Genomic DNA, 23,793 nt, shown 5'->3' on the forward strand with positions numbered 1-23,793 from the left:
TTGGGATCAATAATTCAATCTCTAAGATCAAAGCGGTGGGGTAGGAATGGAAGGGGAGAAAAACAAAGGTGTATTTGTAGAAGGTAGAAAAGGAAGTTGAGCTAGTTATCTTCCCTCAATTTGACTTTCAGATTACAAAGCAAAATCTTCTGATGACAGGAAAGTTTGAGTTGAACAGAACTGAAGAAAATTACAATTTTAAAAGAGCAATAATGAAGAATGGAGAGGGAAAACAAGAGAGATATCTAATCGCTCAAATTTCATTTCATTCTTGAAGAGTTCTCTGTTCCCCTGAGAATAAATACATTATGAATAACGTACCTCTTTAGCAATTAAAGTTAGAAGTTTCTTTTTAAAGCCCTTACTCTACAGCTCTTACATGGCACTTGTCATTTTTTGTTATACAGTAATTCATCTTTTCACATGTGCTTCAAGAATTAACTTGTAATTCTTTAAAAAAAGGAATGCTGTTTCTTTGTATGTCTCCTAGCATCTAAATACTAAAGTGGATACATATTAACCCAGTGTTTTAGTAACCATCTCTGTACAACAAACCATCCTGAACACACTGAGGTAAAAACAACAATTTTTTCTAATTACTATCTCTCAAGGTTCTGAGAGTCAATGAGTGGCTTGGGGATCTCTCCCGGGGTTGCTGCAGGAAACATCTGGGGCAGTCTCCCAAGTGTCTGGAAGTTGATGTTGGCTATTGGTTGGGACCCTGCCAGGGTAATGGCCAGAATACACATACACAGCTTCTCCAAGTGGCTTGAGCTTCCTCAAGAGATGGTGGCTGGGTTCCAAGAGGAAGTGTCCTGAGAAAGAGAGCCAGGGGGGTGCTGTATCCCCTTTCATGGCCTAGCCTTGAAGTCACACAGTATTACTCTGCCACATCCTATTAATTAGTATTAAGTCACTAAGGCCAGCCTATATTCAGATGAGAGGAATTTAGACTCCACTTCTTTTTACTTACTTATTTATATTTATTTTTGGCTGCTCTGTGTGCAGAGCTCAGGCTCTAGGGCATGTGAGCTGCAGTAGTTGGGCCTCATGAGCTCGAGGGCTCTAGAACGCAGGATCAGTAGCTGTGGTGCACGGGCTTAGTTGCCCCAAGGCATGTAGAAATTTCGAGGACCAGGGATCGAAACTGTGTCCCGTGCATTGGCAAGAGGATTCTTTTTTTTTTAATATTGTGACAAAGCTAGGCTGCTCTTTTTCCCAACCTGTGACTGAAGTTCCTAACCCATCTTGTCTCAGGCCCGGACTCCCTTGGAATGGCTGAGAATAAATCCCTGCATCTTTTCTAAGTCAGTTTTCCCAACATACTCCATGTCATTGGTAAGAAAAATGACAAGAGGCACTGAGCTTCGCCTTCCTGTCCGAACTTGAACCCAGTCCTTCCTAGGACCGACAGGAGGATTCTTAACCACTGAACCACCAAGAACTCTCTAGACTCCACTTCTTGATGACAGGAGTATCAAAGAATATGCATACATACATATAGTAAGTGTTAATTAGATGCTCATTTAAGCATTCAAGGGCTTCCCTGCTGGCTCAGATGGTAAAGGATCTACCTGCAAGGCAGGAGACCAGGGTTTGATCCCTCGGTCAGGAAGACCCCTTGAAGAAGGGAATGGCTAACCACTCTAGTATTCTTGCCTGGAGAACTCTATGGACAGAGGAGCCTGGCAGGCTACAGTCCATGGGGTCACAAAGAGTTGGACAGGACTGAGTGACTAACACTCTCACACTTTAAACATTAAAATATGAGAATGAGAGTGGTGTAGTCTTAAAAGTCTAAATTCACCCATAAAATACGCTACCCATGCTCTCAGTTCTACAAATGACTGTTCACAATCATTTTATAATCTCCTTTTTAGGAGATAAAACTGAGCTATTCAGTAGAAGGTGTAGATCAGTGTTTCTCCTACTTACATGCATGTGTGTGTATTACCTGGGGATCAGGTAAAATGCAGACTCTGCTTCAGTAGGTCCAGAGTAGGGTCTGACATTCTGCATTTCTAGGGAGCTCCAGAGTGATGCTGTAGCTCCAAAGATCACCTACTAAATAGAAGATCAGTAGAAAAGTAGTAGCAAAAGTGGCTGCCTGGCTCCTGTGATCTCTCCCTTCTCTAGGAAGAATGGTCAGAGACGGGGCTTTGCGGCCAGAGGTCCCTGTGTTTACAGGACCTTGACTCTCCAGTTAGCTGAATCCTTGATGCCACAATGTTAATCAGATCTTTCCCAAGACTATTAGGACTATAAATAAAGAAAAGGAGTAACTTTATTCTCTTCTGTGGTAAAGCATAGTTTGTGGGGCTCTGGAGTCACCAGCCATGTGAGAAAACCAGAAAGGAAACAGGTTGCGAAGAGAATCCAGGAACATGGCAGTCCTTGATGAGGCTCACACCAGAGCCCCTCCTCACAAGCTTGTGCGATAGCCTTATATCCCTCCAGCAAATTCCCCTTTCAGCCTGTAATTTGTTCTAGTTGGTTTTCCCTCATTTGAAACTTTAAAAATTATAAACTGGGTGTGGGGAGAAGAGGAGGTCTTCTCCTGGAAATGCAGTGGCCACTGTGATGGAGGAATAAAGAGGAATTCAGATGGAGGTATTATCTGGACATTAGAACCTGGGGTGAGGCTAGACTGTCCAGTAATCATGCTGAAGATATGTTCCAACAGAGTGGATAAGCTACAGACAGAGAAGATAGCAAAAAACTAAGGCTTGTAGACTTATGGATTGTAGCCATTCTGACTGGCGTGAAATGGTACCTCATAGTGGTTTTGATTTGCATTTCTCTGATAATGAGTGATGTTGAGCATCTTTTCATGTGTTTGTTAGCCATCTGTATGTCTTTTTTGGAGAAATGTCTATTTAGTTCTTTGGCCCATTTTTTGATTGGGTCATTTATTTTTCTGGAGTTGAGCTGTAGGAGTTGCTTGTGTATTTTTGAGATTAGTTGTTTGTCCATTGCTTCATTTGCTATTATTTTCTCCCATTCTGAAGGCTGTCTTTTCACCTTGCTAATAGTTTCCTTTGTTGTGCAGAAGCTTTTAAGGTTAATTAGGTCCCATTTGTTTATTTTTGCTTTTATTTCCAATATTGTGGGAGGTGGGTCATAGAGGATCCTGCTGTGATGTATGTCGGAGAGGGTGTGGAGAAAAGGGAACTCCTTTACACTGTTGGTGGGAATGCAAACTAGTACAGCCACTATAGAGAACAGTGTGGAGATTCCTTAAAAAACTGGAAATAGAACTGCCTTATGATCCAGCAATCCCACTGCTGGGCATACACACTGAGGAAACCAGAAGGAAAAGAGACACGTGTACCCCAATGTTTATCGCAGCACTGTTTATAATAGCCAGGACATGGAAGCAACCTAGATGTCCACCAGCAGATGAATGGATAAGAAAGCTGTGGCACATATACACAATGGAGTATTACTCAGCCATTAAAAAGAATACATTTGAATCAGTTCTAATGAGATGGATGAAACTGGAACCTATTATACAGAGTGAAGTAAGCCAGAAAGAAAAACACCAATTCAGTATACTAACGCATATATATGGAATTTAGAAAGATGGTAACAATAACCCTGTGTACGAGACAACAAAAGAGACACTGATGTATAGATCAGTCTTATGGACTCTGTGGGAGAGGGAGAAGGTGGGAAGATTTGGGAGAATGGCATTGAAACATGTATAATATCATGTATGAAACGAGTCGCCAGTTCAAGTTCGATGCACGATACTGGATGCTTGGGGCTGGTGCACTGGGATGACCCAGTGGGAGGGTATAGGGAGGGAGGAGGGAGGAGGGTTCAGGATGGGGAACACAGGTATACCTGTTGCAGATTCATTTTGATATTTGGCAAAACTAATACAATATTGTAAAGTTTAAAAGTAAAATAAAATTAAAAACAAACAAACAAACAAACAAAAAAACTAAGGCTGAGGGAAGATGGAGAAAAGCCTCAACCTGTCTAAAATGGGGGGGGGGGTAGTGAAAAGGCAAGCAAAAGAGCCTGTGGGCTGAAATTGTTCAATAGCATTGAAAGTGAAAAGAACTGTTACCTCAAGATGACATCTGCTGAAAACCGAAGTGAACAGGACAGCCCAGAACACCAAGGCTAATGGAGGTTTAAAGAATGATACCTGGCCCGAGTAGAGGTTGAAAATAAGAGCAAGGTAGAGCCCTACACAGCAAAGAGCAAAATGCTGAATTTCTCATGTATGCCAGGTATTGTACAAGGGGCTTTACATTTATGATCATATTAAATGACCCCTAAGAAAATGATCTACATTGTTCTGGCCAGCTGTCCCTGAGATCCTAGCACAGGCAGAGCTGGCACTTTCATTATCAGTAGAGGGTCACATCACATGAGCTGCACCCAGTAAACGCTGACTAGGTGTATACCTCAGGTGAATGTGAAAGCCCTCTGAGGTCTCTGTGGCTGCAAGCAGCACAAGTGAAACAAAAATGACAGTGACCACCTTTCCAAATTTAGGGTAAATGAATTTTTAATAATGGGTTTCTTGATCACACCTTCATGTATATCAATCCCATTAAAGGGTGTACTCAGTTAAACTGCATCAAATGTTTTACAGCACACGTTCAGAACAGTAGAAAAGGGAAAAAAGACACTGGCTCGGGTGTATCATCCCAAGTGGCACTGGTGGTAAAGAACTCGCCTGCCAATGCAGGAGACGTAAGAGATGTGGGCTCAGTTCCTGGGTAGGAAATGGCACCCACTCTGGTATTCTTGCCTCGAGAATTCCATGGACAGGGGAGCCTGGTGGTCTCCAGAGTCAAACACGATTGAAGCAACTTAGCACATATCGTCTATGAACTGAACTTTCATATTTATGTAGCAGGTACACATGTAGGTATATGCACTCAGGCAGGAAATGTGACAATGAAGTAATGGAGCTGATTCCATAAAGTAAATTGGAGACTGATCTCATTTTATTGTTATACCTTGTGGTATGTTTATAAAATATTTCTTTCATAAGCTAAAACAGTATCTGCTATAGATGAATTTAATTTTGGTAAACTCAATGAAAAAAATTTTCTATGCTAATGTAACATTTATTGTGAAGATTCCAGAAACACACAAGTCAAAATTTCAAATTATGATTCCCACAGTAACAGTAACTCTGCTGTACAACATACATAATGGAAGAAGTGATACCAACATATACCATGGTGGAAAATACTCAGTAAGCAGAAACAAGCTGAGTTATGCTTGTTGTGGGGATCATCATTTTCAACTAGCTTAGGATATATGAAAATGGAAACTATAAATGAATGAATGATTTTTTGTACTTAATTCCAATTTTTCTTGATCCAATTTAATCAGCTTTGCATCCAAACTACATTTCTCCTTCATAAACTGCAAATGAATGTCTTTCATAATTTTAAAATCCACATCATTTGGTTTCGTTTTCTCATGCAGGCTGCCTTTGAACAGCATCATTATATCCTGTCCCTCCCCAAAAAGGTCAGGACATGTCTGCTGGGATCCATTTATCTATAGTATCCTTGTCCCCCTGAAGGGCACTGTAGGGGAGGAGAGAAAAAATACCAAAGAGAACAGGAATAACACTGAGTAGCTTAGAAAGGTAAATAAGTACAACAGAAAAGGGGACCCTGGCACCATTAACCTCCCCCTTGGTATCTTCCTAACCAGATATATGAAAAATAACACCACCAAATATTTACAGTTTCCAAAGGGTTTAGTCATATTATTAGCTCATCTGATCCTCACTACAACACTATGAGAAAGGCGAAAGGAAAACACCTTTCAGCTGCTCAGTTCTTTGTGACTCAAGGAGAATATGTTTAAGGATGTGCTTTTATGTTATCATTTAAAGTCTGGGCCATTTAATTACACTTATGATATTACCCACTTAACATATACAGAGGATTTACTTATTATGGAAGGCTGAATATGCTTTATGTAAAAAGATTATGGTTATGAGCTAAGCATTTAACATATTTCAAGCTTTTTGCTTTAACTGTATTCTGACAATTCAATAATGAAACAGAAAGAAATAACTGCCCTTTGAAATTTATCTGTAATATAATTAATCTTGTATATTATATCCAGTATTACTTTTCCCAGTTTGGTTTTAACTAAGAAGGGCACCTTCTTCAATCTCTGAAGAGGAATCCTTTTCCTTTCCAGCAGTCTTTACCATCAGGATATGTTTCATTATATTCAAACTAAATTACTTTGGCTCAAGAACAATTATATTTCCTTTACTAATCTAAGTAGCTTACCCCTTCCAACCATAGTGTCCATGACTTTGTGTAAGTGTTGACACAGTCAACCTTTGTCTCACAGGACTATTAAAATCCAGCTATTTGAATTTAAGTTTGCTTTTCCTCCTTTCTATGTACAAAAAGATGCTTTTCCATATAATCAGATAAAATTTTTCCTTCTTCACTTACCTAATACACCAATAAAAAGATCAATTAAAATGAAGATTCAGAGCTTGAAAAAAGCTTCAATACCATTTGTTCTAACCTGAGCGATAACACAGTTAATCCTTTGCCTGTGAAAAGAATGATCATTTTGCATATAATTAAAAGGTAATATTTTAAGTGCTACGAGGAAAACAGAGTCTAAGGAATATTAACTTTAAGAGGTCTTATTGTAGAAGAAGAGTTGTCTTCTGAATGTTTCCTATAATTACAAAACATATCTTCATAGTGATTTTAAGATTAACACAAAGTTTCTGGATAAAACAGATAAAACACAAAAATGTATCCCAGGGTCACAAATAATCAACTTTCAGGATATCTTTCTCCCCCTCATACATGAAGAAACAATATCTGGGTCTGACAGCAAAGCACAATCTCAATACCATTTCCAGTTATGAGACAGATAGAAGATGGCCGGCAAGATGAAAGTCTGTCACGGGGATATGAGCTCTTGCATCTCATCAGAGACCAGACAAGAGGTTTACTGTCTTACATGATGCATCAGTCACACACAAGGACATGGCCACAAGCACAAATTTTTCCTGCAGTCTGTCCACTTTATGGGACTGTCCAGAAAAAGTGCAGACCCAGCCAGGGGGCAGCCAGTGAAAAAGCAGTATCTTTGTCAGTGAGGAAACTGAAGAGGTGATCAATTCTAAAGGATCACAGAATGCTTAGAAACGAAAAATGATGGGATTTGTTTCTCTTGAGCAGTCAATATGTGACATTTCCAAAGATCTTAAATTTTCCAGATAAACTGACAGTAAATAAAGCCCTGGAGACTGTCAGTACCAGATTAAAAACCTAATTTTTCATATTTATTTACAATTTTAGCTGTAGAATTCCATGAATAGCTGATAAATAAAATATTAACACATGAAAGTGTTAGTCACTTGGTCATGTCTGACCCTTAGCAAACCCATGAACTATAGCCCGTCAGACTCCTCTGTCCATGGAATGCTCCAGGCAGGAATGCTGGAGTGAGTTGCCATTCCCTTCTCCAGGGGATCTTCCCGACCCAGGGATTGAACCTGGGTCTCCTGCATGAGAGCAGATTCTTTACCATCTGAGCTACCAGGGAAGTCCATATTAACACATCAAAGAATGAACCAAAAGAAAATTTGTGGAACAAAGTAGTCTAATTATAGAAGAACATTAAATAAATTTCTGTACATTCATAAAATGGATGGTACACAGCCATTCATAATGTGTCCTTGAAGAATGTCCAAGGAGAGGCAAAGGGTTGACAACATACTGCAAAGTGACAACTGACAAAACATTCTATATGATGTCTATTTTGGAAAAAAATATAAAAAAGACTAGGAGAATATACATAAAAATAGAGAATTTAATGTCTTCACATTTTTTTCTTTTCCAAATGAAAGGGGATTAAACAAAGGGAAATTCTTATTTTCACAAAGAGTCAGTGAGAATATTGTGACCTCTTTATCCCAATATTTTAATAACACACAAAATGAAAAACTGAAATATATTTAACACCATTTAGCGCTTGCATTAACAATAATTTTTCTTTAAGTTATAAAACCAATAGTTCATTCAAATTTACAGTTTGCTTATACTTTCTGCCAAGTCACACAAGAACAATACATTTTTGAAAATATATTGACATGAACTTATATTCAGTGTTGTAGCCTTTCATGCAGTCTTCATACATCACCACATTTAGAAAATGAACTTCATATGCTTGATTCCGTAAGTTTTGAAGAAAACCATGATAATGAGTGCCCACAATCCCAGAATAAAACCCCCAGGAGGATGCCAATCCTTCAACTTTGGTTTCTGCAAAACAAGAATGACATTATAAATTTAACAATAGATAAAGACTGACAGAAAATAGGTAATTCACAGAGTGTGCATTTAAGGGGTAGTAATGTAGATTAAATTAAATGTATTGTTAGCCTTCCCTGTCCGCAGGTTCCACACATACAAACATGTCCTGTATGTTTCTTTGTCCAGCATAGAAAGGCAGGTAAGTCTTCCCATTTACTTGTCATTTCACCAGCTGCGTTATGATCCTGACTGTGACTACTGTCTCTTTATGAGTTATATTAATACTTCCCGGATTATGAGCCAAGATTGTGCGGATAGTTATGAGAATCCTATTCTAGGATGGATTAAAGTGAAAAACTGTAATCTGAAATTTGCTTTAGTCACCATGTAAACAAGATTCCAGAAAGGTTTTCAGTGGTTTCCACATCTTATATTTTGTTTTTTCCTCTACATAACCAGGACACGTAATGCTCTTCACCCAATCTTCAAATTATCACATGGAAAAATAAAAAAGAAAGGAAAGAAAGAAGGAAGGAAGGAAGAGAGGGAAGGAGGGAAAGAGGAAAGGAGTGTAAAAATTAACACAAGTCAAATCTACCAGAAATCAGTAAGGACCATGCCATTAATTCACTGCCATGATTCTTATAAATTTATGTTTATTATACATGCTTTAAAATATCTAATAATTACCTAATGAATTCAAGATTATAAACTCACTGAAAATATTCTAAAGGACATTTTGATAGAAAGAAATTCTATTTTCTTTTAATTTTATAAATGGAGAAGTTATTTATGCAAATGCCTGATTTCCAATTAGGTGATCCTTTTCATTTTTTTTTTTTTTTACAAAGGAAGTGAATTACTATATTGAAGTTGTAGTTATCAAAACTTTAAAAAACCAAATTTTGATAAAGTAACATGTAATTTTTAAATTAAAATGTTATAGATAATAATTTCAAAGTCATGCTGAGAATAAATAACACTTCAAGAAATTTGCAACAACTGTAATGTGATATAAAAAAATCAATGATTTCTTTTTTCCTTTTTGATGAGAACTCTTAGAATTTACTCTACAAATTCCATATATAACATAAAGCAGTGTTAATTACATTAATCCTATTGCACATAACACATCTAGTACTTTTTTAAAATTAATTTATCTTAATTACAGGATAATTACTTTACAAAACTGTGATGGTTTTTGTCATACATCAACATGTATGATAAGCTCAGTGGTTCTCAAACCACTTCAGATGGTTTGTAAGCTCTTAGAACATTGTGCAACACTGAAAAATCTTAATTTAATTTCAGTAGAAAATCTACAGTAATTAATATAAAACATAGTTATAATAAAGGTAGGTATATAAGTATCATAAGCATGTGACATGAAAAAACAAGTGAGTGAACTAAATAAACATGATTAACTGCTGCTCAGTTTTTGTCCTGTTTATTCTCTAATAGTCAAACATTGGTAACTCTTGCCAAATGGATGAACAAGTTTAAGATAAAAAATTATTTTTCCACAACTGGGAAATGATTATCTAGTAAAGAGCTATTAACTCAAAAAAAAATTCATTATTAGTGGAAACACACCTTCATACAGTAGTCAGAAGACGCTCCCTGAGAATCCACTTTAAAGAGTATTGACTTGGTTGAGGAGATATGATTCATTTTCCCCAGTAACTAGGAGTCTGATTTATATAGTATTTGAAAATACACACACACACACACACACACACACACACACACACAGGTTACTAGGTTATTACTTTTAAAAAGTTAAATAAATAGTTAAAATCTGGCATTAAACTATGCACTGTAGAAGAACAGGTTATAATATAGACAACTGTTCTATAAACTAATTTAATGAATTTCAGTGCTAAATGTTCAATAGATGTGAACCTTCAAGAGTCCAAGAGCACCTAAAACTTTCAGGTGGTGTTTAAATCAAGTCATGTAAGAAAATGCTGAACATCATTTAGGCACTATGATTCATTATAGATTACTGAAATAAATAATCAAGTAGTTAACAGCAAATCTTACTTCTGCACCTGTAGGAATTCTAGTTACTTTTCAATGAGATGGATTGCCCGAAGTTGTGATTTTACCATTACATCTTAAACTCAGAAGCCAGAAACAGTTGCCAGAGATAAGACAACTGTAGCTTCCCAGGTGGCACTCGTGGTAAACAGCCTGCCTGCCAATGCAAGAGACATAAGAGATTCGGGTTCGATCCCTGGGCTGGGAAGATTCCCTGGAGAAGGGAATGGCAACCCACTCCAGTGTTCTTGAAGAATCCCAGGGACAGAGGAGCCTGGTGGGCTACAGTCCATGGGTTGCAAAGAATCGGACACGACTGAAGTGATTCAGCACGCAACTTGTTTAGAAGTAACTAGCATTTCTCCAAAGATTGGTCCTGATAGTTATTTCAATCTGTTATTTTAAAAACTGTTTCAGAGAATTCTGGAGGCACTGCTTCCGGATCCTTCAACTAAATATGTCCTACATTTAGACCACTGATGCCCAGGAGAGGACAAGAGGTGAAAGCAAAGTGCTAGAACTGTGGTTTGCCAATGGCAAACTCTGAAGGCAAGAATGGAGGACCAAGAAATGTGTGTTATTACTCCAGAAGTATTATGGAATGGTATATGTATTCACATTACAACACTGTACAAGCTAACAAAAGTAGCAAATCTCAGCCTTTCAAAACTACTATTTGCAGTTGCTCTATTTTTTATTGTATATTCATTACATATATTTGACTAACAAAAAATGGAAAATGAATTATTAATTAAATACAGTTTGGACTCTTAGCTTAGCATGACATCTATGAAGAATCCTGCTTGTGCAGCTGCTCCCATCTTCTCAGGAAAGGCACATAAAAAGGCACAAAAAGAGACAACAGCATTCTCTACTAAAATTAACTTAACCTCTGATGAGAAACCTCAGATAATTTCACTATCTGTAAGTCTGGAAACCAGGTCTAGAAACAAATTAATGGTGGCCCAGTTTTCTGAATAGTACACAGGATCCAAAAGATTGCTGTGCTCTGTGAAATACATAATTCTGTCAGCTGAGAAAGGGATTTTAACTCTCTCCCTTTTTCTGCCTGCTGTTTAAGAGAAACAGTGTTGCCATAGAAGGTGACTTTATGAGGCAGCCAGAGTAGTGCAACTCTTCCCCAACCAATTAATGGCATACTTCATTGTACATCTATTTAAATATAATTCCCAGTAAAGAGCATATCAGAAGGTAGCAGGCAATGGCAATGGTTTACTGCATCCAAGAAGGCTCAACATCCAAACAAACATCTCTGCAAAGAAGGGAAAATACAGGAAAAATCCTTTCGATAGTATATGTTAAGAAACAATGTCTTTCCCACACACTTCATCTTTTTAAAGTGTCCAAAACCCAGGCACACCCAGCATGGCAGCACATGACCCTAGTTTAGTTTACCAAAACCACATCTGATGACTGGCCACCAGTCACTGGGAATTGTTGAACAACTATTCTTCAGATACACATCCGAAAGGATCCAAATCTAAGTAGATGATGATTAACATCCACACGCTCTGCTAGAGATGCAGACAGCGTTCTAAGAAAAAGGCAAAAACCAAGGTGAGGTCCATGAGTAAAAGCACTCCAACATATGAAGAAGAAATTTCCCGAAGACACAAAGAACATATCTCTGAATAGATTTCATAAAGAACAAAAGAATAACTTTAGAAAAATTTTATTTAACATGGATTTGAATAAAAATGCACAATAAGCCAAAACCAAATGAATAGCATAAAGATAAAATAATACAAGATGCAGGGACAAAAGGTTGAGGTAAAAAGGGAGCTGGAAGATAGTGTCCTAAGCACCTCTCTGAGTCCTTTATTCACCGAATTGTGGTAGACTAATCACAGGGAAAAAAAAGGTCCTGATCCCCCATACTTCCTTCCCTGTGTCCATACATTTTGAATATATTGCTTTATGGCAGTTCTCATCGAGAGGTATACTCTATGTCCTTCTTCCATAAATCAGTTGGCCTTGTGACTTCTTTTTGCCAACAGAAAGGAACATAAGCAACAGTGTCCTAATTCCATGCTAGCCTCAAGAGGCTTTCTTTGCCTGCTTCTGCTCTCTCTTAGAATACCACCATGAGAAACAAACCTAGGCAAGGCTTCTGGAGGTAAAAAAGACATCAGATGGAGACGAACTCAAGTTCTCCAGTCAGCAACCAGCCATCTCCCAGATGCAGAATTGCCTAACCAAGACAAGGTTGACCAGAGACTCATGAAGGTGCCCAGCTAAGAATACAACTGCTTAGCTAAACTCAGCCTGAATCACTACACTGGAGACTTAAAAGTCAAAGAAATAGTTGAAGTTTTAAGCCACTAACTTTTGGCTTATTATTCATCAAAAGCTATGAAATACACCTACTGAGATGACCATTAATATAGAAGGAAAAATCCTGATCCTTTATTATAAGAAAATAAAGTTCTCATCTACATACTTTTCAAGTTTCTGCAACAATGGTATATATAAAACCAGCATGAAGGGTGGCTAATCAGCTCCTTGTGGATCATGAATTTGGTCGAGGTGAGGGAAGTCTGTCAAGATAATCCCCTGATGCATTCTAGAACAAGAAATTCAGCCCCATTTCACTCACCTGAGCTAAATTTCACTAAGGACTGCAGCAAACACCTGTTTCCCCTGAACAGCATGTATAGCAGACTGTGTAGAGGTCATGCTACGGTGTCTTCTAAAGGTAAAGTTTGTGTATGTTCTGTGCCCCTTACCCTCACTTTAAGGGAGCGGCAGTTATGCTCACTTTTAGCTCTTTCTTGTAGTCTTCCTGGGAAGAGATTGACTCCACTTGTCACCATGCTGGGAACTGCTCCCAAGGAAATAAAGTGAGGCAATCTAGAGACTAACTCACCTCACTTCTCTCTAACCTTCCTCATCCCAACTACTTGAGCTACTCTAGCTCAAGTCTTGTTCCTTTCCTTTTCAAGTTAGTCAGCAATTCATATTCATTGGATATTGCCCCCACCCAACCCTCTGCTAGAAAAATGTTCGTTTCTCCCAGAATCTTGATGTATCTTGATGGTAAATCTGCAAAGCAACTAATTTAATCTAGGATAATTAACGGAGAAGGCAGTGGCACCCCACTCCAGTACTCTTGCCTGGAAAATCCCACGGATGGAGGAGCCTTGGTGGGCTGCAGTCCATGGGGTCGCTGAGTCAGACATGACCTCGACTTCACTTTCACTTTTCACTTTCACGCACTGGAGAAGGAAATGGCAACCCACTCCAGTGTTCTTGCCTGGAGAATCCCAGGGATGGCGGAGCCTTGTGGGCTGCCGTCTGTGGGGTCGCACAGAGTCGGACACGACTGAAGCGACTTAGCAGCAGCAGGATAATTAAAGATGATTTGTTTTTAACTATAATTTTGCTTCCAACAGAAAACTGACCACTGTTCTACCTTAACCATAATTTTAGTTTTTTTCTGACACAAAAACCTACTATTAATATTGTTAATTAATATCATTATGGAATTTTCAGCCAATCCAGATGTCAGTTCAAGGAAGAAATAATTTTCATATTTCCAGATTTTACAATTAGGTATCAACAAACTATATAAAATCAACTCTTAGAATTACTGAGAACAACGAGTTCAGATCTGAGATAAATATAAAAAAATACCCTTCCAATGTGCCAGTAAAAATGAGTTGGAAAATAGAAACAAATTTCATCCACAACAGCACTAAAAAACATAAAATATCTGGGACTATCCACAGCATGAGGATAAAAATCTCATTTTTTAATGTCATTTTATAAATTTACAAAATCTCATTTTATAAATTCATCTCATATGGTAAAAATCTATATTACTGTATAGAGGAGTAAACAGTCCTGAATATCAAAGAGGATATGATAAAGCTAATCTATAATATTTTTCTGATACAAAATAGAAAAGATCAACGAAACAGAATAGAAAGTAGTCAATCAGCTCAGTATCCAACAATTTGGATATTATATTGGATATTATAAAAGAACTATAACAAATCAACGAGCAAGGGAATATTCTTACTGGTCCTCTAACAATGGGTTAACATCTGGAAAAAAAATTTTCCAGAAAAGAAAAACAAAGAAGTTTTGTTTCTAAACCAAAACTACAAACCAAAATATACTTCAAATGATTAAGAATTAGATGTAAACTTATGACATGTAAAAAAAACAATGTTTTTAACTACTTTTGTAAAGTGGCACCTAGGGGTCCATCATAATGGTAGCTATGTTAACAGTACCAGCGGAGAGCAGTTACAAAGGATTTCACTGTGAAGAGCACGAGTCAAAGGGCCTGCAAGCTAAGGGGACTGTCAGTGAGCGGCTATTCAGGAAGGACTTCTTGGATGAGCTGGCCCTTGATCAAGGTGTCATATGTTAGTTGATGGACAGGAGGAGATAACACCCAAGCAGTGACACATGGAACAAAATCATGGTGATGGTAAAAGCCAGGCACTGGGAAGAGTGATGCCCCAGCCATATACTACACTAGCAGGGGGAAGGTGACAGACAGAAAGAGATTTGCATCTGCTTCGTTCAATGCCAAACCCACAGGACTCTGGCACTTAGAAAATCCTGATGAAAGAAAGAATGCAGTTTGAGAGTAGCAAGCATTAGGGCCAGGAGGGTCACTCTTTGAATAACCAGTTGCATTCTGGGATCTGAAACAATGCAATGCCTCTGAGAGCTTAGCCAGCAACCACCCACAGGTGAATATGGTAAAAAGAGACAAAATGTCAGACAATCTGCAGGGTAAAGGGATTTATAAGTTTAAAAGCAATAAATGGAAATAAAAAGGTGGAGAGGTTTTTAAAAGAACCTTTTGAAAAATCGGTATTTTATGAAGTGTATAAATCAAACTAAGAGGCAAATAAATGAGAAAACATGACAGAAAGGGGGATAAATTCAGTACTTTGAGATCTGCCAAAAATGAGTAAGAAAAGACACATGGATTTATGAACAAATGTTTTGGGAAATGAAAATTTTCACAATAATTACAAATAGCTAATAAAAACCTGAAAAATATAATTTTTGATCATAAAAGTAAGTTAAAATAACATGTTAATTATTTCTTCCTTGTTTCAAAACTGAATTAGTAAATGTTAATAAGGATGGTCAACTTTTCAGGGAAAGTAATCAATTTACATGTTCAGAAGTCTTTAAAATGTTCATAATTTTTCATTCCTAGAATCTGTTGCACTCCTAGCTAGGCTCTACAGTAAGGAATTCAGAAATGCTGACAAAGGTTTACACAAAGATTTTCTTCTTACTGTTATTTACAAAATAAAAATGGGAAACTATATAGATAATATGAGAAATACTGCACATCAACATAATTAGTCATCAAGAATGTTCTCAATTTTAATGATTTGGAAAGATGCTTGAACTGTAATAAGAAAATAAAAGTAAAATGCAAATTGAGTATGAAATATGATCTTATAACAATATTCAAAAAAAGGAAACTGAAGTCTGAATACGGTTTCTGTGAGAGAAATAGGATTAGAGGTACTTTCAAACTTTTCTCTACACTTATCTATACTTTTGAAAATATATTTTCTACAATGGATAGGTATTTTTTAAATTATTTTTATGGGGGAAAGAGGAATGCAGAGGAAAAACTTTTAATGAAAGAGTCCACCTAGAAAAATCTTTCTATATTCATTTTTTACAAATTTAGAAGATGTTCTACAATAATACCATTTAGTACATGATATCCTACTTTGAGAAAAAATAACATGAATAGCATGACAGCAACATAATAAAATAAAGTGCTTTTTCAGTATGTATTTAATGATATTCCCAGAGAATAACAATATTGGTATTTTTAAAATAACTATAGGTAATATTTTAGGCATTCTACAATGATTTTACTTACAATCAAATGAGAGATTGGTATAATTATTGCATTTTGTAGTACAGCTGCATTTGAGGTAAGTTCACATTAAAGTATAGCTTGTAATTTCATTTGTGTCCATATTAGAGCTTCTCATAAAATGACTAATTTTATGTAGTTAAGCTACACTACTGCTATTAAATACACTTTTTTTTTAACTTTCACAATAATAGCTATAATACAGAGGTGAAAAGCATATATAAAACATTCCAATGTGTCATGAGCAAACACTTAAAAGCTTAAGGGCTACCTATTATTGAAATGCCTAATATTTCAAATTAAAAAGATAGGTAGCTTAGCAACACTACATTGCCAATTGTGAACAGTATTCAGTCTCCTCTTTCATGTTTCTAGGAGAACATTAACCACAGAACTTCAAACAGTTAACAGAGAACAGAACTAGGTATTAAAATTATGTAAAAAGAAAAAATTAAGGATTTAAAAAATTATACATGTTTACTAGAAAACAAATAGAAAATTTACAATGTTTCAATAAGATTTTTTCCTTAAAATATAATGAGCATATGAGATCAGTTAAATTATATTTTAAGGAAAGAAAAAAACAATCCACTAAGGTCGCAAATAATTTAGCTATTTGTTTTCAACCGTTTAATTACTTGTAGTTTGTTAGTATTTCCAGTCTATCAACATCCTCTGTATAAAGTATGATTTGTAATCTTCAAATTATACTTGTAGTATATATCAAATTGTGGTCAGCAGAATTCTAAGAGAGCCCCCAAGATTCCCGCTCCCTGGTGTGCATATGCTGTATAATCACTTCCCTTTGAGTGTGGACCAGGACTTATGAATATAAGACTGGATATCATTCCTTTGCTAGGTTACATTATATAACAAAGACAAGGGGATTAAGAAGATGTTATTAAGGTCCCTAATCAGTGACTTTCAACTAGTCAAAAAGGAGATTATCCTGGAGTGAGAGACTGACCTAATTAGGTGAGCCCTTTGAAAGAGGGTCTAGACCAGGGACCTAAGTCAAGAGAGAGAGACAAGTTCAGTTCAGTTCAGTTCATTCGCTTATTCGTGTCTGACTCTTTGCAACCCCATGAACCGCAGCACGCCAGGCCTCCCTATCCATCATCAACTCCCAGAGTCCACCGAAACCCATGTCCATTGGGTCGGTGATGCCATCCAACCATCTTATCCTCTGTTGTCCCCTTCTCCTGCCTTCAATCTTTCCCAGCATCAGGGTCTTTTCAAATGAGTCAGCTCTTTGCATCAGGTGGCGAAAGTATTGGAATTTCAGCTTCAACATCAGTCTTTCCAATAAACATTCAGGATTGATTTCCTTTAGGATGGACTGGTTGGATCTCTCTTGCCAGTCAGAACACCACAGTTTGAAAGCATCAATTCTTCGGCGCTCAGCTTTATAGTCCAACTCTCTCTTTATAGTCCAACTCTCACACCCACACATGACCACTGGAAAAACCATAGCTTTGACTAGACGGACCTTTGTTGACAAAGTAATGTCTCTGCTTTTTAATATGCTATCTAGGTTGGTCATAACTTTCCTTCCAAGGAGTAAGCATCTTTTAATTTCATGGCTGCAATCACCATCTGCAGTGATTTGGAGCCCCCAAAAATAAAGTCAGCCACTGTATCCACTGTTTCCCCATCTATTTGCCATGAAGTGATGGGACCAGATGACATGATCTTCATTTTCTGAATGTTGAGCTTTAAGCCAACTTTTTCACTCTCCACTTTCACTTTCATCAAGAGGCTCTTTACTTCTTCTTCACTTTCTGCCATAAGGGTGGTGTCATCTGCATCTCTGAGGTTATTGATATTTCTCCCGGCATTCTTGATTCCAGTTTGTGCTTATTCCAGCCCAGCGTTTCTCATGATGTACTCTGTGTATAAGTTAAATAAGCAGGGTGGCAATATACAGCCTTGGCGTACTTCTTTTCCTATTTGGAACCAGTCTGTTGTTCCATGTCCAGTTCTAACTGTTGCTTCCTGACCTGCCTACAGGTTTCTCAAGAGGCAGGTCAGGTGGTCTGGCATTCCCATCTCTTTCAGAATGTTCCACAGTTTATTCTGATCCACACAGACAAAGGCTTTGGCATAGTCAATAAAGCAGAAATAGATGTTTTTCTGGAACTCTCTTGCTTTTTCCATGATCCAGCAGATGTTGGCAATTTGATCTCTGGTTCCTCTGCCTTTTCTAAAACCAGCTTGAACATCTGGAAGTTCATGGTGCACGTACTGCTGAAGCCTGGCTTAGAGAATTTTGAGCATTACTTTACTAGCATGTGAGATGAGTGCAATTGTGCAGTAGTTTGAGCATTCTTTGGCATTGCCTTTCTTTGGGATTGGAATGAAAACTGACCTTTTCCAGTCCTATAGCCACTGGTGATCTGGATCTGCCTGCTGCTACTGCTAAGTCACTTCAGTTGTGTCTGACTCTGTGTGACCCCATAGACGGCAGCCCACCAGGCTGCCCCGTCCCTGGGATTCTCCAGGAAAGAACACTGGAGTGGGTTGCCATTTCCTTCTCCAGTGCATGAAAGTGAAAAGTGAAAGTGAAGTCGCTCAGTCGTGTCGGACTCTCAGAGGCCCCGTGGACTGCAGCCTACCAGGCTCCTCCGTCCATGCGATTTTCCAGGCAAGAGTACTGGAGTGGGGTACCATTGCCTTCTCCCCTAAAACAACTTAAAAGCAATCCTTAAAGGAATCAAATTGATCCTAGAACAAAATCCAACACTCATTACATGAATAAAACAAAAATCCAAAATGTAACAGCCAGCAACAGCAACAACAAAATTAAAACAGCTAGCATCCAATCTTTTAAAAGGGCATGGGAAGGAGGAAAATATCACCCAAAGCCAGGAGAAAAATTAATCAGTTGAAATAGACCCATATATGAAAAAGGTGATGTATTTAGTAGACAGGGCTCTTAAGACAGCTATTATAAATTGTATGTAAAGAAAAACATGATCATATGAGAGAAGATAATATATAAATAGGATCTATTATAGGAGTTCTAGAGATGAAAAATATATATAAGATGAAAGCTACATTGGATGAAATTAAGAGTAGATTAGACACTTTAGCAGAGAACTATTAAGATAGCAACAGAAGTTACTCAGATGAAGCACAGAAAGAAAAAGAGCAGGGAAAAGAATACACAGAGCCTAAGTTATGCCTATCGTGGCATAATATTAAGCAGGAACACATTCATGCAATTGGAGTCCTAAATAGGGAGAGACAAAAAAATGTTAAACAAATAATGACTGAAATTTTTTTTCAAATTTCATAAAAACTATAAACCACCAAATCCACAGAGCCCAACACCAAGAAACACAGAGAAAGCCACACAAAGGAACATCATAATCAAAATTCGCCCATGTGTCACAACTACTAAAGCCTGCACACTCTAGAGCCCACGTGCCACAACTTCTGAACCCCTGCACCCACAGCCCACGTTCTGCAAGAGAAGCCATCGCAGTGAGAAACTTGGGCACCACAACTAGAGAAAGCCCAAGCGCAGCACTGAAGACCCAGTACAGCCAAAAGTAAACAGATACATAAAATTTTTTAAAAAAGAAAAGAAAAACAATGATAGCAAGAACACCTTAAAAGCAGTCATGTAAAAAGAGATTTGTTCTTACAGAGAGGGGTTTAACAAACTACAGCAGATGAGTTAGTCACATGATTACACAAATAAAGTTTTATGAGAACACAGCCATGCTCATTCATCTACATATTGTCTATTGCGCTTTCGCATTACACCAAAGTTCAGTAGTTGCAACAAAGATCAGATACCTAAACTATTTAGGATCTGGTCCTTTAAGAAAAAGTGTACTGACTCCTGCTACAGTGGAACAAAGATAAGCATAATTGAAGATGTGCTGTCAGCAACCATGGAATCCAGAAGACAATGGAAAGGCATCTTTAAAGTACTGAAAGAAAATAACTGTTACCTAGATTCTAGGGAAAATGTGCCAAGTGAAAAAAGTCTTTCGAGGATGAACATGAAATAAAATTTCAGTAAAACAAAAGCTTTGAGAATTCAACAGACATTTACTGCAGCAGACCTATACACAGCAATATACAAAGTGGTATACCAAATACCTATACTACAAGGTATACCTACAGCAGACCTATAATACAAGCAATGTTAAGAGAAGTTCTTCAGGCAGAACGAAAATTATACCAGAGGGAAATACAGACTTCCACAAAAGAAAGAGGAGAGATCACGGGTATACCTGTGGCGGATTCATTTCGATGTTGGGCAAAACTAATACAATATTGTAAAGTTTAAAAATAAAATTAAATTAAAAAAAAAATGGTAAACTGGTAAACAAATATATAAAAATATTTTCTTCATTTAAAAATTTCCTTAAAAGATAATCGACTGTTTAAAGTAAAAACGATAATATATTGTGTGGCTCATAAAGATGTAGAATCAAAACATATACAACAATAGCACAAAGAATGGAAGGGAGAAACTGAGAACATATCATTATAAAGTTCTTACGCTATATATAAAATAATATACTATTTAAAGTTCATGTTTAGTCACTCAGTCGTGTCCGGCTCTTTGCGACCCCATGGACTGTACACCACCAGGCTCCTCTGTCTATGGGATTTTTCCAGGCAAGAATACTGGAGTGGGTTGCCATTTCCTTCTCCAGGGGATCTTTCCGACTCAGGAATAAAACTGGGGTCTCCTGCACTGCAGACAGATTCTTTTACAGCTGAGCTACCAGGGAAGCCTTTGTAAAAAGACTACCAGGGAAGTCAACTATTTAAAGTAAACTGTATTAAATTAAAGATGCGTATTATAAATCCTAGACTAACAACACTAATAAAGTGGATTCACTTAATAAACCAAAAGTGGAGTTAAAATGGCATCCTACAAACTCAACAGAAAACAGAAAAAGAAAAGGAACTGAAAACAGATGGAGCAAATATAAAACAAACAGCAATACAGCAGATCTAAATCCAACCAGATTTAAATCCCATTTAACTACTGATAATTACATTAAGTGAAAGGATCTTAATAGTAGTAGTAGTGTTAGTCGCTCAGTCCTGTCCAACTCTTTGTGACCAAATGGACTATAGCCTGCCAGGCTCCTCTGCCCATAAAATTCTCCAGGCAAGAATACTGGAGTGGGATGCCATTCTCCTCCCCAGGGGATCTTTCTGACCCATGGATCGAACCCAGGTCTGCACCATTGCAGGCAAATTCTTGACCATCTGAGCTACAAACGATCTTAGTATTCTAATTAAAAGGCAGAGATTGTCAAGTTGAATAAAACTCGATGATATTCTACCTATAAGAAACCTACTTTATATTCAAAACACAGATAAGTTAAAAGTGAAATGAAAATCTGTTTTTCCAAATGGAAAAAGAAACCTGGGCAGGCCATATTAGCGTCAGAACAACGTAGAATTCAGAACAGCAGTCCCCAACCTTTTTGGCACCAGGTCCTGGTTTGTGGAAGACAATCTTTCCACAGACCTGGGGTGGGGGATGGTTTCAGGATGATTCAAGCACATTAGCTTTATTGTGCACTTTATTTCTGATCTAATGCTGTCACTAATTCGACAGGAGGTACTGGTCCACAGCCCAGAGGATGGGGACCCCTGCTTTAGAACATCGAATATTACAGGGATTAAAAAAAGAACTTCTCATACTAATACGGAGAAGGCAATGGCACCCCACTCCAGTACTCCTGCAGGGAAAATCCCATGGATGGAGGAACCTGGAAGGCTGCAGTCCATGGGGTGGCTGAGGGTCGGACACGCCTGAGCGACCTCACTTTGACTTTTCACTTTCATGCATTGGAGAAGGAAATGGCAACCCACTCTAGTGTTCTTGACTGGAGAATCCCAGGGACAGGGGAGCCTGGTGGGCTGCCGTCTATGGGGTCACACAGTCGGAAACGACTGAAGTGACTTAGCAGCAGCAGCATACTAATACAGGGATTGATTCACCAAAAAGGTACCAATTCTAAATGCTTTATGTACTTAAAGTTTCAAAAACACATATCAAAAACTGATAGAACTGAAAGGAAAAATTATAACTGTGTATTTCAGCACAATCTCAGAATTAATTAGTAAAAAAAAAAAAATCAGTAAGACTATGGAAAATCTGAATATTATCAACCAATTTGATGTAGTTGATATATTTATTTCACTTTACCCAGTGATACTAGAATGCAAATGCTGTATTAGTGCATGTGGACATTCACCATGATGAACCAATTTCTGGTCTCTAACACAAGTCTCAATTAATTTTTAAGGGCTGATGTCACAGAATATTCCAGAAAGTGGAATTAAACTAGAAATCAGTAACAGAAGAGAGAACTTGGAAAAGTCTTCAAATACTTAGAAATTAAACAATATATTTCTAAGTAACCCAAGAAGAAATTACAAAGGATATTAGAAAATATTTTTAATTTAATGAAAATATATTTGTCAACTGAAAAGAATGCAAAGCTGAAAACCTTAAGTTTTATTCAGCAGACTTACTGAAGACTTGTGTCCAGGATACAGCCTCTCAGATAGCTCTGAGGGCCTGCTGCAAAGAGGTAAGTGACAAGTCAGGATATACAGGAGTTTCTGTGAGGGGCAAGAAAAAAAAGAAAAAAAAAAAAACCCAGGTATCCAACATCAAACGGTTACTGCTAACTATATTTTAAAAACCAGACATCTCAAGTTAATGAATTTATCACTTTTCTATGTATGGGAAGATGCAAGAGTCTGGACTTATTGAAACTATTCACTTGATTTGCATCTTAGCAATCTACTGCCAGTATTCCAATTTTCTCCATTCTGAGCTCCGTACCCTCAGGGTGCATTGTCAGGGGTGGCTGCAGCTGCTGATGGCTTGATGGTGGGCAGCCTGTTTACTGAAATGGCAGGTGACACTCTTTATTCATACACTTCAAAATGTATGGGATGTACATAAATCATCCTTATAGAGATATGTATAGTTTTATACAACTGTATTAGAAAAGAAGAAATATTTGAAATCAGTAATTTATGAAAAAGATTCCACCTGAAGAAATTTGAAAAAAAAAGAGCAAATGAAACACAAACTAAGCACAAAAAAGAAAATTAAAAAGTCAAATTCAATAAAAGACAAAACAAAAAGGTGGGGGGGGGGGGAATATCACCAACCAAAAACTGCTTCTTTTAAGTTCAATAAAATTGATAAACTTCTTAAAAAACTGGTTTAAAGAAAAAAAGAAGAGAGAATATCACTACAGATTATACAGACATTCAAAAGATAGTAAGAGGATACTAAAATAATTTTATGGCAATAAATTTGACAAGCTATGCCTTGACAGATACAAATTACCATCTTATCAAATTTTAAGCCAGAGAATTAAAAGACACATAACTTCTGTAGAGTCCACAAAAATTTCCACATCCCTAACTGATATGGAAAGAAGAAATCAAGAAAGAGGAAAGGGATTTCCAGTCAGCTTGTAAAATAAGAGATCTGTGTTGATAAGAATGCTTTAGAGAAGAACCCAGAATAGTCAAGCAGAAACTGCAAATAATAATGGTTAACACTTAAATATTTACTAT

The 23,793-nt window shown here is 37.3% G+C and overlaps 1 protein-coding gene across 6 annotated transcripts in view; it reads right to left on the reverse strand.

The window, feature by feature from the left end:
- Positions 1-7,818: 7,818 nt before the first annotated feature.
- PIGK (phosphatidylinositol glycan anchor biosynthesis class K) overlaps positions 7,819-23,793 on the reverse strand; it is a 136,514-nt gene continuing 120,539 nt past the window's right edge. For all 6 annotated transcript variants that reach the window (XR_015160286.1, XR_015160287.1, XM_086390650.1 and 3 more), the window contains one exon: positions 7,819-8,288. Coding sequence is in view for 4 of the 6 variants with exons in the window: in XM_086390649.1 (XP_086246775.1) it covers positions 8,080-8,288 (209 nt within the window). In the remaining 2 variants the exon portion in view is untranslated. The remainder of the gene's footprint in view (positions 8,289-23,793) is intronic.

This window comes from Bos grunniens, chromosome 3, assembly GCF_055505025.1.
Source record: "Bos grunniens cultivar Pamir isolate PY7600 chromosome 3, Bosgru_T2T1.0, whole genome shotgun sequence".
NCBI lineage: Eukaryota > Metazoa > Chordata > Mammalia > Artiodactyla > Bovidae > Bos > Bos grunniens.